At 41.4% G+C, this 18,638-nt stretch overlaps 1 protein-coding gene across 1 annotated transcript; it reads right to left on the minus strand.

The window, feature by feature from the left end:
* Positions 1–518: 518 nt before the first annotated feature.
* On the minus strand, positions 519–2,210 carry sc (achaete-scute family bHLH transcription factor scute). Its single transcript, XM_018014418.2, has one exon. The coding sequence runs from the start codon at positions 1,620–1,622 to the stop codon at positions 543–545; it is 1,080 nt and encodes a 359-aa protein (XP_017869907.1). The 5' UTR covers positions 1,623–2,210; the 3' UTR covers positions 519–542.
* Between the last annotated feature and the right edge of the window lie 16,428 nt (positions 2,211–18,638).

Here is an 18,638-nt window from a genome sequence, read left to right on the forward strand (position 1 = left end):
TAATGAGGCGCGTGTCGAGCTGAAAAGGGTTAAGAACTTCGGCTCGGTTAGCCGAAGAGCAGGTCTGGGATAGCATCTAAATGTTTTATCTATATATATGGATTTTAAAAAAATCGTTTTCTTTTATGCTTACGAATTTGTTATTTTTTATTTAATTTACAACAACTAATTAACATTTAATAATTAGCAATAATAGAAAAAAAAATTGTATTTTATATTTTATGAACTGGTGTCGAGTTGCTTAAAATATTTTCAACTTAAACTAAAAAAAAATTGTGCTTAGCCTAAGAAAAAAATATTTAAGATAATTTTATACTCATAAATTGTTTAATATTTTTTAAAATAAAATATATTTTTTAATATAAACTTAGCCGAAGGCAAAAAAAAAAAAAAAATTGTGGCTTAGATCTAAGAACTGAGTCTATTTACAGTTTGAGGCACTTGGTTCAACTCAAAATATTTGACTAGATAGCAAAACAGCAGGAATTTTTTGAAGTTTTGAAATTTCTGTGTGCATGTTTTTTTTCTTTTTTTTAGTATTTTTACTGCTCCTGCCAGAGCGATATATAGTCGAGAATTTCCTCGTCGTCGGGCGTGCAGTCCTCCTCGTCGAGCTGAAAGTGCTCGTATGGCTCGAACTTGAGCTGCAGCTGAGCGTCCATGGCGGCCACAGGTGGCGACAATTGCTGTGGCTGCGCCTCGTAGGTGCCCGAGTCGAAGGACATGCTCGAGTTGAACGAGGATGTGGGCGAATGGCAGCCACCGGCGATATTTGTTGTGGCTGTCGAGCTCATCATCGATGACGTCGTCGTCGTTGTTGTTGTCGCTGGAATTGCTGTCTGTGCATTGTTGGCGTTCAGTGTGATGGGCGTTAGCGGATGATTGGGATACTGTTGGCGCTGCAATTGCTGCTGCTGCTGCAGCGCTGTGGGCGTGGCGGTGGCATTGGCTTGCGTTAACAGCGCGCTGCTGTAGTAGAGCTGCTGGGCGAGCTGCTGGCTGGCGCTGGAGCTGGCAGTGGAGCTGCTGCTCGAATTGGAGCTCTGGCTGCTGGTCTCGTCCAGGCACAGATTGAATTGGGCTGCCGTGGGAGTGCAGCTGTTTGTGCTCGGTCCGCCGTTCAGATCGTCAACAAGGTCCTGCAGCCGGCGTATGTACTCGACAGCGATGCGCAGTGTGTCCACCTTGGAGATTTTCTTGTGCGGTCCCCGACCGCCGCCCTTGGTCAGATCGGCGATAATGGACTGCGGTATGTGCTGACGGAGGCGGGCGAAGCTATTGTTCACCTGCTTGACGCGATTCCTTTCCCGGGCATTGCGACGCTGCACCGACTGCGACTGATCGACGTTGTAGGGCGACGAGCAGCTGGAGGATGAGGAGGAGCTGTTGCTGCTATTGCTGGAGGAGGCGTTCGCCAGTGCCATGCCACGCGGCGTGTACTTGCGTGTCTTGATCAGCGCGGCACCAGCGCCTCCGCCAACGCCGCCGTTGCTCGACTTCAGCTCCGGTGCGGGCATTATGTGCTGATAGCGAAACATTTTTGTAGCGCCTCCGATCGTTGTGGGGAATAGTTCAGCGGCGTTTTTGCCGACGGCGCTTGCATTGAATACCACACTTGACATCGCGCTATATCTCTATCTCACTCTCTCTCTCTCGCTCGGACACACACACACACACACACGTTTAAAAAAAATTAATATTTTGCTTTTGATATGTTTGTAAAATTGTTTTTCCTTTAGTGCAATTTTTCGTTGGCAACGTAAAAGTTTTGTTATTTTGTTTGCTCAGCGTAGCTCAAGTTGATCGTTTGACACCTTGCACAAGAATGAGTCCCTTCGTCCTAAACCTTCATGTTTTGTACCTTTCGCATTAAGCAAACGGCGCACCGCGAATTCACTCAAGCGTCGCTCATGCGCTCGCGCTCGTGTTCGCGTTCGCATTCGTTTGCTCTCTCGGTCGCTTACCTGTGCAGCGACTGCAACCACCTGGCAATTGAGTCGGCGTCGTTGAGCCACAGGTAGACGCAGTAGCGAGCAAGAGCAACAGCGCCTCGCATTGAGCTCTCCCAAACTCAACTGACTCTCTCTCTCTCTCTCTCTCTCTCTCATTCGCTTGCTCTCTGTCGATCAACTGCCTGGCTGGCTGCCTGCCTGCTCGCTCCTGCTTTGGCCTGAGTCGGTGATAAGGCACTCGAACTGTTCCCACTCGGGCAATAAGCAACAATTGCACTCAGGGCTACGATTTGAGCGTGTTTTATCTGTTCATTTTCTGATTGAGGATCATTTGAGTGGTTCGTATATGTTTTGAGAGCGGAACAGAGTGAGAGAGCGAAAGAGAAAGAGAGGATCATTATGCGTGCATGCGAAACTTTATTCAGCTTTATTTAAAGCATATTTTCGGGTGAGCCACTGAGAATTGCCAAAACTTTTCTGATTGAGAACGAGGCGAGGATCACTTGGAAATTAATCATATGACTGCATCATGTTGATCATGATAGATCAGTTATAAGATCTAACAGTAACTTTAAGTCCCACTAGCGAGCGTAGGGAATGCTAGCTCTATTCTTCTTGAGATCGAGGCGCTGATCGCTTTATATGACTTTATTGAACTATATGCGAAGCCTATTGGAGCTGAGTACGCCATACTAAATGATCAGTAGCTCCACCTCTCTCACCGGTGATCGCTAGAACTTTACTGATTAATCACAAAGCGAGGATCCCTTGAAAATCAGCAATAGATCATGCACATATGACTTTCTTGAGCTGTATTTGAAGCATATTTTCTGTTCGCAGTGATCGTTAGATCGTACTGAGCTGAGTCGCCAAAAACTCCCGATCAGTTCGAGCTCAAGTCACTCACTCAACTCTTGTTCTCAGAGCTTTGCAAACTTTGAGCTGCCAGGATCAAGTGGCTCAAAGCCTGAATGTTCTCAAGTTTTTGTGCATATTAATTGAATGCTTTGAGTGTGTTTTCTTTACTTTCTGATTGATTCAGTTGATTTTGAGCGGACAAAAACTGTTCCCAGTGCCAGTGATTGAACTCAACTTGATTTTGAGCTGTTGCGAGGATCTAGTAGCTTGCGTTTGAGCAATTGGAATTGAGAGTTTAGCTGGCAGCTGGCTGTCCTGCGTCGTGTGCCTTTATGGCTTTTTGACGTAGGCTCAAGCTGAGGCTCAGACTGAGGCTGAGGCTGAGGCGACTGTGCTGGCAGAGTTGGCATGCCAGCAATTTGATTTCCGTGTTAATTAACTTAGCAAAACTCGCGATCGTCGTCATCGTTGCCGTCGTCGTCTTCACTCCGTTTTTAGCAGCCCATTTCATGTGCAGCTCACGCACACGCCCCTATTCATTAGCGCCGCCAGTGCAAGAAGAAGAAGAAGAAGAAGAAGCAGAAGCCAAAGCCGATGCAGAAGAACAGACCAGAACAGACGAACTGCACAGAAGCCAAGTCAACTCGCCCCCAAAACGCTTTGGCATGCGCGTGTCACCAGGGCTGTCTGGCTCGCATTGCTTATTAGCTATGCAGAGTGAGGCTTGAGTTAGGTGTTCGAACAATTTCACATATGCCCCTCTAATTAAACGATCAACAAGATCACAAGTTTTTCCCTGCATGCTGCAAACTTCCGTTTGACACTCTACCTACCTACCATACCATACCTACCTCCCCCTCTCACGCACACACACACACTCTCTCTCTCTCTTTCTCTGTCGCTATTTCTTTTTGCCTGCTCATCGAACGTTTGATCAGTGCGATCTGTGGCCAGGTGCTGCCGCTGCCGTTTGTCGATTTGGTTTTATTCTGGCATTGTTTTTCACTCTTTCAACTCGTTCCCATTGTTTATTTTGGCCAGATTTTTGTGCTGAACCATCATCGATCGAAACGGTAGCCGTGTCAATTTTCCCATTTTCCCATTTTCCATTTGCCAAAAACGGATAACCGAAAACCGAAAACTGAAAAACCCTTTTTGACAGCCATGACCGACGAGCGATCGAGTGATCGGGCGACCGGCGCTGTTTACTTTGACAATTTGCGTAGCGTTCGCTTCTTGTTTGCATGCTGCGGATTCATTTCTTCTATTTTCTCTCCCAGTTTTCTGCATTGTAATGCCGAAGGGAGCTCTTGGGCTTAGACTCCATTATTTTGGCATCATTAACACTTGCATTGTTCGACATTCTCTTTTCACTTTTCGCATGTCCTTTGACATATCCTTTCCTTTCCGCTTGCGGCTATTCAAATTGATTTTGATAAATGCAAAACTCTCTCCACCCTTGACATCTGAAATTCCTGCTGAAATGTTCAGAATAGTTTTGCCGATTTTCGTTTGTTTGTGTGGCTCTGCTTGGCTTTTGTCTAACCCGTAGAATGCTTTCGGGCTGGCTGGCTGCCTGGCTGGCTGGTTGATGATGGCGCCCATTGTTGTAGCTCAACGAGAGAATTTCAATATGCGGCATATGTTACCTTGTTGGTTTTCAAGTGCATTTGCGTAATGATTGTCAATGCCAGAGAATAGATCGTGTCAATAGATCGGCTAATGGTCAGCCAAAGTGCGACAATTGTTTACATACACAGCTGATGGATCGACAGAGGATCGGCTTAAGCGTGTCTATATAGATGAACATTAGTCTGTGACTATTGTAAGAGAGATTTTGAATTAGGTATATTATCTGTGGACCACTTAATAGGATTGACAATAAGCAAAATATGGTAGTAGTTTGAAACTACTGAAGGTTCATGGTCAAATCGTAGCTCTAGTGATCTATCCTAAAGAACACTTGGCTATCCTTTGATATGTTTCGACTATGAAACATATTTACATACCAAAGTTCTATTTGAAAAGAGCTCAAACTGACGTTGCTATACTTTTCTAACTAGATAAATCTCTACAAGATCTACAAGATCTACAAACCAAAAAAGATTTTCTTTTAGAAGCCCTGATCTTATATACAGCTTGTGCCACAGATCGAATGATCGTAAAGTCAAGCTTATATCAGTGTGCGTTCATATTTTGCCGGCAGATCAAAGAAACGCTCAGCGATCAAGAAGTTAAATCTTTTACATATGAGGAAAACGAAAGACTTGACCTCTGGACTGATCGCTGATCGTATGTCAGGTCTACCTGCATGTTGGTTCGAGCACAAATATAATCGTGGCCGAAGGGAAACAGGATAACTTATCAAAACTGATCAGCTATGATCTATGGCCGATCAAACAGATCTTTGGCCAAAATGTTGAGCTGCAGATCATATGACTTGGAAGACTTTGAGCTGGCTCTGCTGGCCTCTGGCATTTGAAAGCAACAACAGCAGCAGCCCCCGCCTTGGCCATATCGTCATATCCTTTTGCAACGCTTGGAAGATTTAAATGCATAATTATTTTGATATGATGCATAGTTCCGGGAGAAGCGAACCGGGCAACGGCAGTGCCAGTGCCAGGGCGCGTGCGTTAATTGCAAGCGAGCGAGATGGATAGACGGAGTGAGAGAGAGGGAGAAAGAACGAGGTTGAGCTGGACTGGCATATCCTGCACTGAAACTGGGGCGCGTTTTTCCAATGAAACTGGAAATGCAAAAAAAAAAAAAAAGAAAAAACGAAAAAAATGAATGTTAATTGAAACAAGTTTCCGTCAGGACCTGCCGGTGAGCCTTGCTGGCCATGCCACGCCCCTGCCCCTGCCTCTGCCCGTTGCGCCAGCTCCTGTTCTTTATTGCACTCTCTCGCTCTCTCTATGCTTAGTGCTCCGGCGTAGTCCAGGCAACCGACTCGTAGTTGTTGCTGTTGTTTATCCCTCAGTCATTTTCGTAGTTAATATTTTAATTAAATGCAGGCACAGGACTCGGCCGACTCGAATGCGAGCTGACGCGTGGCAGGTGTATTTACGCGACCAAACATCACGAATCGCTGCGCGATCGCTGGCAACGGGGCACGGGCTTAGAGACAGCCCTCTCGCTCTCTCGCTCACTTTCTGTCTCTATCTCTGTCTACGGCTGCAGCTGAAAATGAACGCACACAAATCCATTTGGCTAGGGGTTGCCTGTCTCGTATCCAAAATAAAAACAACACAGGGGAACGAAATAAAAAACAACAACACAGAAACAGACACACTAAATAGGGGAGCTGAACTGAGCCCTCGGAGCGTCCACGCGACCGTGCGAGCGGCTCATTGAACTTTGTGTGCGCAGCCAGCGCAAAAGTTCACGACGCCAAAATCCAAACTTTGCCAAGCTGAGATCGACGTTCAGCTTTCTGATTCTTTTTGCTGCTCTGCAAATGCCTGTCGCTTGGCTACGACATGCAACTGGAAACTGTCGATGTGCCATGTGCAAATGCTGTGAGCTAGTAGTGGAACTAGTTCATGGCATATGTATATAGCAAATCGATATATCAATAATGTCCTTTGAGTGAAGAATTATGGCATAGTTTACATATCATGACAAATAAGCCATTTCGTAATAATGTTCGAAAAATGGCGTTAAGCGTGTATTAAAGTTAAGGAACTGGTTCATAAGAACCAAGGGTGCTTAAATGGTATATATGTATCGCCTTTTTGAAAATTATTTAAAAGCCTCACTTTTGATCAACTTTTGAGAAAGTTCAATTGTTGAACTAGTTCATAAAAACAAAGAAATAGTGCTTGAAGAGAGCTTGAGCTAGTTTTCAGCGTTTCTACAATTATTTTGTAATTATCTCAGGACCTAGAAGGAAAGTATAAGTTATGGAATTAGTTCATGCTATTTACGCAAATGAACTAGTTCATGTGAACTGATATTTTTGCAATATAACATAAAAAATATTTAAAAAATGGTGCAAAACAACTTCATAGGTTTAAAATGGATAATTAATTATTGAACTAGCTTGGAGCTTTATAGTTTAGTTTAGAAAGAGCATCAAAATTGCGCTTTCGCTTCGCATAGAAAAGGTTTTGGAATAAATTTAGTTTTGTTTTATTTCTTGGTTTGTTTTCGCTTTTTTTTTTTTTTTTTTTTTGGAGGTTTGCTTTATGAGTAGTCGCGGGCCAGAGGGACAAACCCACAAAGACAGACACAGCTGATAACTATCATTACCCGCAGCGACAATGTGTGTGTGTGTGTGTTTGGCTTTTGTTTTTGTATTTGGCTACAATTCTGCGGTCTGAACATGAGCCTGCCTCGTCTGATCATCATCCATTTTGATGTGCTGCAAAGGAAAAGGCAAACGGCAAACGGCAAACGGCAACAGGCAACAGTCACGGGGCAAGGGGCAAGGGGCAAGTTGCAAGAACAAACGGCAGTAGCACGCACCATTAGATGCGGTCAACATGAAAACATCTGCTCTATGTCAGCTCTCTCGCACAAAACTCTCCATCTCTCTCTCTCTCTCTCGCTCTCTCTTTCTGACGCTGTCTGTGTGTGCATTATATGCCCGAGTCTTTTTGGGGTCAATAGCTAGACGTATCTTTTGGCTTGAAGTGAAACGTGGCGCGCGCCATTTTCCAAGAACCACAGGAAAAGTGTTTTTGAAGCGTAAACGAAGCAGAACAAGAAAACGAAAAAGAAAAAAAAAAAACAGAGAATAAGATGCAGACAAATAATGATAATAATATCCCACAGATGAGACGGCAAATCAAGTTGGCAACGCGAAAAACGAACTGGATGCAAATGAAGCCATTTGCTGTGTCCCACAAAAATTGATGGCCAACACAGTTGCGGCTCATTAAATTTTAATCAATTTTTCGTTGCGTGGCGCGATCGTAAATCGCAGTTTAGTTCGGGATTAGCGCATATAACGTTTAATTTTAAAAACGCATAAAATTTTTGTAACAATGTCTCTCGCTCTACGGCAAGGCAGACGGTGCTGATCGCGAATCCGAATGCGAATGCGATCGGCCTAGAAAGATGCGCCCAGCGTTCAACATTTTGCGCCTTTTAACGACGCCAGATAAGCAAAAAAAAAAAAAAAAAAAAAAAATTAAATACAAAAAAGAGTTTCAAAAACCGCATGAGTAGCGAATAAGGGCTAAATTTCTGAGATGCACTTGACTAGAAGATACCCTGCAATTTGAAGTTGAGCTGCAGTTGAACTGAAGCTAGTGTTAAGTCTAAGCCTACGTATTCCTAAGACTAACTAATAGTTCTAAAAAATTTTAAGGAGTTTCCAAGCAACTTGATTTTGTCTAGCCTTCTTTACTTATAGCTTAGCTGCATACCTAATTTATTAGACCTAGCTTTGGAGTGTTCGAAGTATGTCTAGAAATATCCACAGAATACAGAAACTTCAACTTGGGATAGATCCTCTGTCTCTTATATAAATCAAATTGCAACACAATAGAATATCATATTTTTATCAGTTTTGCGATTCAGACTAGAGAATTATAATCGATGTCTCATATATATAGAGTAGATTCAGATCCTTTGATTCTACTATATAGATCAAACTACCCATTTTGGGATTGGTTGCTGGGTATTAAGGCTGAAACTTGTTTATTCGCCCTACTAGCTGCTGCCACGCCCCGTCGCCTGCAACTGGGCGAATGACGGCGAATGCGACTGTGCGATCCGTTCGATCGGCAGCCGTTTATTGATTTTTAATGAAGCGAACGAAGCAACGATCACTTTTGATGTGATCCAGAAACCCGAAAGATATCAGCAGCGGCAGCAGTAGCATACGAGACTATCTATATAGCACAAGTCATACACACACATATATATATATGTATATATATAGAAATGTGTGTGTGTATTTCCTCAACTGCTTCTTCTTCTAGGGCATATCCTGTCTAGCCAAATATTTGGCAAGGTGAAACGAAAACAAATCATCAATCAAACTGACTGATCGGCATTCTAATTTGCTGCAAGTGCCAAAATCGACACCTTTTGCTGCTGCTGCCTTAATTTTAGTTTTTTTTTTTTTTTTTTTTTTTTTTTTGTGAATCAGTCGTTAACAGATCGAAGTGCCCTGCGCCTATTAGTGGCAATTTTCAGTCTGATTTACGCAGGCATCAGCATGTTCCAATTAAAGTTCTCTAAAATGCCAAGTGAGCCTTTTAAAAACTCATTAATCACACGCTTAACTATGCCCCTGAACCCACGATTCGCATTCGCCGTCGCAGTCGTCGCCTTAACAAGATCGATTTCAAATATTGCGAGCGCAAAAAAAAAAAAAAACAAAAAAGGTGCAAACCAATTTGCACCTTCGACGTGGCAAAAGTCCCTTTTGCTTAGCGTTAAGTATCTGCCTTTTGGCCCTGCCCAGTTCGGGGCTTGACCGCAACTCGTCCTGCAGCGACAGACTCTTAAGTCGAGCCCTCGAGCCCAGCCCAAGTTGCCGATTCGTGTTTTTCTATGAATTTCACGCCTACCTTTAACGAAAAAAAAATTAAAAAAAAAAAAAAAATTGTCTGCGCTTCATTTCTGTTCCTGTTCCTGTTCATGGCGCGGCGCCAACTTAATGGATCATACATCAGCCGTAGAGTCAGGCCTAACCACTCACCCAAGGACTCGGAAACGGCCATAAAACACAAAAAAAAAAAAAACAGCTGCTCCTCAATTCCATTACCAAACATGTTGAAAAGCTTCCTTAAGCGCACGGACAGAGATTAATATGGATTTTTGAAATATTTTTAATATTATGCTATAAATCGTGCTCTGTACTTTCTCTATGAGTAATTTACTTTAGGGTTACAATGACTTTGATAAAGTATCTATGTATAATGACTTAGCTAGCACCTTGTTTTTGCATCATAAGAGGTATTTTGTGTCTGCATTCCCTGTATTTAGTAGTAGAGAGAAGGAAACTCTCCTAACTTTTCTCTATTCTCTTCATTCTTATATCATCTAACTTCTCATATTTGACATTTCGTCAATCATGTTTCTTACGGTCCTTTGCTCTATTTTCTAATTTTTTTTTCATTCCTCTTATATCCTGTTTCTCGCCTCTTTCTTTTCGTTTTTCTCTAGCACTATTAATACTTTCCTTTTTGTAAAATATGCTACATTTTTTACACATAATTTATTTCATTTCTTCGCTTTTCATTTCATCCATATACTAAGTCTTGTTTCTTTTACTATATCTTTTCTGTTTCCCATTTACTATTTTTTATTTCCTCACTATTCTGTTTTCGCTCTCAATCCTTTCCCTTTCCTATATCCTTTCCCTATAAGTACTCTATATATTCTATTCTGTCTTCTGTATTCCCTATCTTTTCATTCTTTTGTTATTTATCATATATGTCATATATCATATCTTCCTTTTCCTCTCTGATCGTTTATAGTTTATGTCTTTTTTCTTTCCTTTCCTCTCCCTTCTCCTTTCGCCTATATCTCCACACTCTTCATTTCTCCTCACTTTTCTATTTCAGCGCCGTTTCTTCCTGCATTCAAATAGTTTCTAGATCTTTGGTTTTTAAATGTTTTATTATATCATTCAGTTTTTTTTTTTTAATTTATTTTTTTATTGGCAAATTATATATGTTTATTATATGTATAGATATGAAACATTTACAATAGCTCCAATTAGCTTATGCCCGACTCTAACTAGAGTCCGCACTATATTTTATACTATATCACATCTGATTCGCATCAGACCTAAAAATAACTCTAGTCAGTCCTTAGTTTAGTTTGTCCTGCCCCGAGGAACTGTCTGTCTTTTGTTTCTGTTTTAGTTAGTTTTTTGTTGGGTTCCAATTAAGCCATTAAATCTAGACATGCACCAATTTAGACGCCTTTCAAATTATTCAACGACCACACATTATAAATTTTAAGACAGCAGACCTCAGTCTCATAAAAATACAGACAGAGTTGCCGTGTGACGGAGAGGGAGAGAGAGAGAGAGAGAGAGAGAGAGAGAGAAAAAAGACGAGACAAACTTTTGTCACAAAATGTCAAAGTCCTGCGTGATTTACTTCTCTGCCAATTTCTCTGTCTGTGAGGCGAACACACAGAGGAGAAAAAAAAGAACAAGCACTTGATGCCCTTCTCGTAGTCTGGTCATGAATGGGAGGGGGCGGTGCGGTGCCGTTGGAGGTATCGGGTCTCTGGGGTGTCTGCTGCTACGTTTGATTGCCGAGAAATTAAAACGTTACGCTCGTTGACGCAATGCCCAAAACGATGTTGACATGCGGCTCGGCTTTTTATAGTTTTAAGTGATTGGCTATATGGCGAGGATCCTTCAAAGAGCGCTCTTCCCGCTGCCTGCCTGCCCTTCTCCTTCTCCCACCATAAATACGTATGCCCTCCCCACAGCGGCTGCCCATCAATCACAGACAACAGCAACCACAGCATCAAGTTCAGCAATCAAAATTCGAAGGCCGAAAATGCAATTCTTGCAATATTTTTGATACCCTAGAAACCATTAAAAATGGTTCAAAGTATATGGATAGCATACCCATACATACATTAGAGCATGGTTTGGAATAAGATTGTAGATATTCTTAGACATATAAATTTTCGATAATTTCTGAGATATATTTGGAATATTAAGATATATTATTGATATATAGCCTTAGCTAGTTAGTTTAGGTAGTTTCGATATGAATACTACATAGTTTTATACATACGACACCTTCATCTTGTTTTTCTGTTAACCATACGAAATCTTGTTCATTCACTAAATAATTAATAATATTTCAAATTTTTTTCTTCTCTGATATATTCATCCTTTCAAAAGGTTTTTACATATTATTCGATAGTTTACTTCGATTATAGCTCACTCTTGCGATAGTTTCACTCAAATGGTTCTTTCGTTAGCAACTTATGCTCCATTTCCATATCATATATCATAGCCCCAACTGTTTGATAGCCTTATTCATAATTCATAGTTGAATATAATCGATAGTTTCATGTATTCGAATATATTCACAGTTTAATTCAATTTATAGCGAGACTGAAACAATTCTAGGGTATTTCCTAGCACATCCTTTCTGCTCGTTTCACACTTAGTTGTTACTAATAAAATTGCATGAATTATATGCAAAGCATTATTCAGCTACAGCAGCCCCCGCGACTTGGATGAGGAACAGCATTACGACACAGACCATCGACTGAGTGCGTGTGTGTGTGTGTGAATCGGTGGGCAATAAGACACAGAACTGTTGCCCGCGGGTGTAGCGTCTCGTAATATAAAACTTTCAACACCTTCGCAACAGATTTTCAAATCTTTATGGCGGGCTCGGTTGAATTCAGCGTTGGCTTCTCGTCGTCTGGCTGCCTTTAAATTGTTTCTGATTAGCGCTACAGCTACAGTTGAACCTGATCAATGGAGTCTTGACTGCTGCAGACAGCTCCCTCTCCATCCCTCCCTCTCTTTCTCTCTCAATCTCATTCTCGCACTGTGGTGATATATCTACCATTGCGTTTCTTGCATATATAATTAAGGCGTTAGTTGTGATTCACAACTGGAGTGCCCAATGCGAAATAGAGTATCGGGGCTCTAGAGAAATGCGACAAAGTATTAAGCTAATGAATTATAATATATGCATATTTATAGACAAGTTTTGGCTCTAATAATATTGCATGTAATTGAATGATCAATCTATGCTATATAAAAAATTATATTATTAATTGTTTGTATTTGTATTGAGGTCAGTTCCCAAATAGAATCTGTCTCGTATAACATTTTAGTAAGAGAAGACAGCCGAATCTTTCTATATGGAAGATTTTTAGAATGAAGCAGACTGTAGCAGTAAGGAACTCAGTTCTGTATAGAGATCTCGGAGATCATAGTCGACAGAACTTGAGAAAAACTAAGAGCGTGACGCATCCAGCTGAAGCTGAAGGGATTCAAAGTAGCTTGAAATAACGGAAAGTAGAATAGAATGAGGAATACATCAATCTAGACTAAACTTCTATATGCTTCATTATACGATCACTCAGGGTAAATTATTAATTGAGCTTCTCTCTTCAAGGCTCTATTTATCTATAGGATATATATATTTAACAGAAAATTTCTGGACTATAGAAATATTTATTAATCACCATATATCTGTCTTTTTTTTTATAGAGCAAAATCACCAGAGAAATAAAATTAATATATTTTTATTGAAAAGAAAATTACTGGACAATAATAATATTTATTTAATAACAAATAAATTTTCAATATTTTATTAAGCAAAACCATTAAGGAAAATTAAATTAAGATGTTTCGATTTAAAAGAAAATTTCTGGATGGTAAAAATATGTATAAATTATTTTATTTGATAAAAAAATCATTAAAGAGAGTTAAACTAAGAAATTTATATTTTAAAAGGAAATTTCTATTTATGATACAAAATTATATAAAAATATTAAACCTTTTTCTCAAACCATTTGATCCTCCTATAAAGATTGCATTTGGGCCTCGGTCTCCATCAGATTGACCATTGGGCACTTTATTCAAATGCAGCCGAATGGCAGCACGCAATGTCTCTGCCCCTTTGCACCCGCTGCAGCTGCAGTCTCTGACGCCCCCGCTTTGGTCCACAATTCCGTTTGGCTGTCTGCACTTGAGATTGTCATCATCAGCAGCAGCGAAACGCGACTTGGTAGCTCTACACAGACTCTACCTATATATTTCTCTCTCTCTACCTCTCTCCCCCCTCCCCCCTCTCGCCACTCTGTGCGTCGTTTGTGTTCTTGTTTGGTGGGGCGGCAGACAGGATGCGTTTGTTTTGTTGCTTTTGGACTAATGCAATAACAAATATTTATACTTTTTGCGATAAATGTTTGCGTTGGTTAATAAAGCGATTTGTTATTTCAGTTTCGTGCTCATAATTTATATGCTTAAATTGGATTATGTGGTAAAGCCAATACACCCGCGCCCTGCCACCCTGCCCTTGCGGTTTCGCAGTCTCCGTGAAGTTGCGGAGGCGGCGTTGAGTTGCTCCAAGCGCCTCAGGCTTTTAGTTTCAAGTTTCAAGGTGTGAAAAAAAAAGAAATGAAAACGTTGAGATGCCACAAATACTTTGTTTACATTTTGCGTGGCTTTTCATTTATTTGTTGCCCTGTGCTCCGTGGGCTTATAGAGGGTATATGAGCTGTAGAATAATATTAAATCATTGATTATATTAGATAGTTTTAGTAGATTGGTATGAGGCAAGAAATAAAATCTATTCTCTCTAAAAATCATATTAACACTTTTACAGTTATGAAGAACATGCTCTGCTCGCCTCTCAGCTCTTCTTAAATTGCATTTCTAATGACTGCCCGACTTCCATTCGAGCATCTATCAGCATCTTGGACTGCCCACTATTTCCATGGCCTATTTGTATCCTCGGTGTATTTTGCTTAATGGTTTTTGGTGTACATGGCAAATTACTTAACCAAGAAGTTAATGACAACACCTACAAGAAGCAGATCGAAACGATCGCAAAAAAAAACGAAACCAGAAGAACACTTTTGATCGCAGCAAGAAACAGAGTCTAGCTCTGCTGGGCACTTAGGTAGCTGTCTGGCACAGCATGAGTAAGAGAGAGAGAGAGAGAAGGAGCTAGTGCGAGAGAGAGAGAAGCTGCGACTGAGACGATCATTTACAGCGGCAGCGGCGATCATTTATTTAAAAATTATTGCCACATCGATCACTGGGCAGAGACACACAGAGTCCGAGTCGCAGTCGGAGACACGGAGATCGTTGCAGAGGTCTCCGCTGCCAGAGCATTTCATTATTATAGGGCAGCAGCAGATCGTGGCTGATCGTCGCTTTGCTGCTCTCGTTTTTTTTTTTTTAACTTTTTTTTTTTTTTGCGCATTTGACGGAACAGAAACTGTATCTGAAGCTGGCTGAAACCAGCGACCGGATATGCTGCACACGCACAAGCTGAAATGCACTACATTTATTTATGGATCCGCCTGCCGATCGCTCGTCGGGCCGGCCTGCACGCTGGAAGAGAAAAGAAATCAATTGTAATCTTTGAGTTTGATGAATTGATTTGAGATTGCGTAGATATTGATAAGAGACGCACTGCAAACGCTGTCCGTGTGTTGTAAGCTGTCATTAGAACACCGCCCCATCGCCGTTGATCCTCGCCAAGCCACGCCACGCGATGATCGCAATTAAGCAAGCACACACGGCACACACAGCGAGATCTTTGTGGTACGGGGCGATAAGCATAGACATTATAGGCAATTTGTTGTAATTGAAAATTAAAGTGTCAGCCTGTGGCATTCATTAATGCAACAGCCACAAAACTGTGGGCACGCCTTTAAACCAAAAAAGCAACAACAACAACGAAAATTGAAGTTAACTTTGGCCATCTCTGCGTGGACAGTTTTGTCGTCGAGCATCGGTACACGATCACCGATTGCGATAAGATGCGCTTTACAAACCTTGGCTCGCAGCGGATCACCAACGCCTTACATTAAGCTGATATGCAAATTATGCCAGCCCTGTCTGTCGGACGATGGGGCAGTTTTTTTTGCTGTTGTTTCCAGCGAAACGTCGCCTGGTCGGATCGTTTAAATTAGCGTTAGCCAATAAGTATGCCAGGGTCAGGCAACAGCTCAGCCCGATCCTTGGCCAGATTATCGACGCGTCGATCGATGCGTTCGCTCAACGTCCACTGACGTCGTCTGCCTTGTATTTGTATTTTAAAAATTTACAACTTTTTTTTCGCTGCTTCTTTTTTTTTTTTTTTGCCAACATTTTAATAATGTTTTGATGAATTTTATATGCGCCGCTTGTCGTCGCCGATCATGACTTTGATCATGGCTTTCGGCGCTTAAGCACAGCTACAGCAGCAACAGCAGCAGCAGCATCAGCTACAGCTTCAACTCCCTTTGGCTAACTCTGGCAGTGCAGCGAGTGTCAGTTTATGAGCTTCATTATATTGATACTGGGTTTTATTTTGTATGCTCTACAATCGAGCCTTAACACTATTTCAACAGGTTTACGAAATTGATGGAGTTATCGGCTGTTTTGGGCTCTCTTTCTTCTCTTGGGAACTAAGGAAGTCCTTGCTCCGAGAGAAAGCTTTTGCTGAGTTTCCACTGGGTGCGTTTTATGATAAACTACCTGCCTTAACACGAATGAAAGTTGGGGTTTTCTTGAAGAATACCATTATTAATTATTCCCAACGCACCTATAAAGACCAACTTTGTTTATTGATCAGTGATATTGATGATGATCACACTCCAAGTGTTGCTACTCCTACCCTGCCTTGGCCTCTTCAGCATTCATCACTTCCGCTTAGACTTTGATAAAATCCAAATCCAAACTTATAAGCTTTCAATCAGTCATCTTCAACAATGGTCCTTATATATAGGTTCTGCGATCATGCATTTTCGATATGTTATTTAATATACTCACTATATACCAAAGATATATACGTATATATACTGAGCAATCATCAGCTGTCAATGCTTAGATAAATCTCAGTACTGATCGCAACAGCAACGATCAGTTCGCTTATCTATGATCAGTATAATGATTTAGTATATATTAAATAGTGCTCAGTATTCTAGTGAGTAGCTCGCATCTACCATCTATCATCTACAAATCAGTTACCAAACTGATCAGCTGATCAACCGATCAACCATTAAACCGATCATGCATACATAGTGTATATAACCTGCGACTTTTAGGCTTTAGCGAAAACTTTGCCGATTTTAATAGGCAGCCACATTGTCGCGATAGGCGATCAATTGGTGGCATCGCTGGGCCGATCGATGATTATGTTGTTGGCATATTTTACGATCAGCCTAGCAGCTATGCATGTAGTATTTCCGAGCATACACTTCATGTGCTCTCGTGTGTGTATATCTATATATCTGTGTTTTTTCTTTTTCGTGGGGGCTCTTCAGATCTCGGCCTGTCAGCCATTTGACAATGGACTAATTTACGAAACACGCAGGACTTGCAGAAGGATCTCATGGTTTTGTAAGATCGCCAACGATCGTTAATCGATTAAGCTGGTGGAAGCTGTGCACTTTTGTCTTATTTGTGTGTTCGGATTGGTAGCGAGGGCTACCTTATTTTGTCGCTAATAAAGAACGTGATAAATTGCGCACAAAGTCTTGGAAATTGGACTGGTGAAATGGGCCGAGAGGGGTCGTTGCTGAAACTGACCCCCGCAACGTCCCGCATCGTTGCCTCATCGGAAATGAAGCGATCTGTTCATTCGTTTGGGTGGCCAATGGAGCAACTTAATTTCAATCGCTTGCCTGGCTTATTGTTATAGCTGCCTGGCCGCAAAACAATGGGGGCAGCAGCAGCAGTCGAGCACACCCAAGGAGCAGCCAAAAGCGGCTCTCAACAGCAGCGGGCAGTCGGCAATAATAAACTTTAAGGATCTCTTTCTCTCTCGCTCACTTGCTGTGCGTGTCTCTCCCCCTCGCTCTCTCCCTCTCTCTGTGTTGGCTTGTAGAGTTCAGCCAATTATTGTGTGCGTTGTTGCAATAAATTCGTTTATCGCCGCAGCTACAGCAGCCAAAATCATTTAAAAGCGATCAGTTTTGGCTTGTCTCTCTTGTTTTTTCATGTGTGGCAAATATGTATATATGTTTTTAGTTCAGATTAAGTGATTGGCAAAGTTTTATGGGTCGTTGATATTGATTTTGGTTTTATATATATGTATATGCATACCCTGCAAAAGGGTGAGCGTCCAAATAAAGTCCTGAATTGACCTATGGAGGTTGTAGTAGATCCTGAAACTAGAGCAATATGAAAGCAAATGCATTTTGAAATATAAAATGTGACTTACAAATCCTATTCGCATAAGGAATTTATTTCATAATCAAAATATTGAACGGTTTTTTATTCCCTGAACCCATTCAATATGGGATATTCGGGGGGGTATAATGGTTTTGTTAAGAGTATGTAACAGACAGAAGGAGGTGGGGTAGACCCCACAAAGTATATACATTCTTGATCAAAGCAACGAGCTGAGTCGATTTAGCACTGCCTGCACTGTCTGTCTATCTGTCTGTCCGTATGTATAACCGCGCCGATCTCAGAAGTGGTAAGAGCTAGAGACTTGAAATTTGGTTATCTAGGTCCGTGACTATACGCGCATATCAAGTTTATTTCCGAAAATCTATAGCTATTACCGTTATCGATTAAATTCCTTATCGATAATTAGTTATAAAATTATATTTCCTACATCTTTTGAGCTAGAGACTCAAAATTTTAAATATAGATGCATGTCAACTCCATGGAAATAAATCACCCTCATTCCTATATCTACCCACTCATCCCTAATAGGCGTATTTCGTATACTAGAGCCTTGTGGTTTGCAAGTGCACGCATTTCAATATTATTATCATGATCTCACAAAATTTAGTGCAAAGCATTTTAGTGCAAAATTTGTTTACATATAAGGAAGCCCCCAATTGTTATCTTAAAACTCAGCCAGCTACAGGGTATATGCCTAGTCGCATGCTCTCAACTAGATCACAGTTGCATGCTTATGTTACTTATTTGCTGCAGGCATCCTCTTGCAGGGAGGGGTCGGGTGCTTGGGGACAACTTTGCTTACAAATTGATTGAGTTATGTAATTGCATTTTGCTGCTTTACATGACTGCGCTTCACATTTTAATTAAAAAACAGCCAAAGGGCGCTTGAGCAAAAGAGAGAGAGAGAGTGAGAGGGTGAGGGAGAGGGAGAGAGAGAGAGAGAGAGAGTAGAGTCGACTGCCGGTTGAACTTGTCACAAAAGCATTTTTAGCGGCAATCAATGCCATTTCGCCGGTCCATCG

Source organism: Drosophila arizonae, chromosome X, assembly GCF_054131065.1.
Source record: "Drosophila arizonae isolate 15081-1271.41 chromosome X, UAZ_ARI_1.0, whole genome shotgun sequence".
NCBI classification, from domain to species: domain Eukaryota; kingdom Metazoa; phylum Arthropoda; class Insecta; order Diptera; family Drosophilidae; genus Drosophila; species Drosophila arizonae.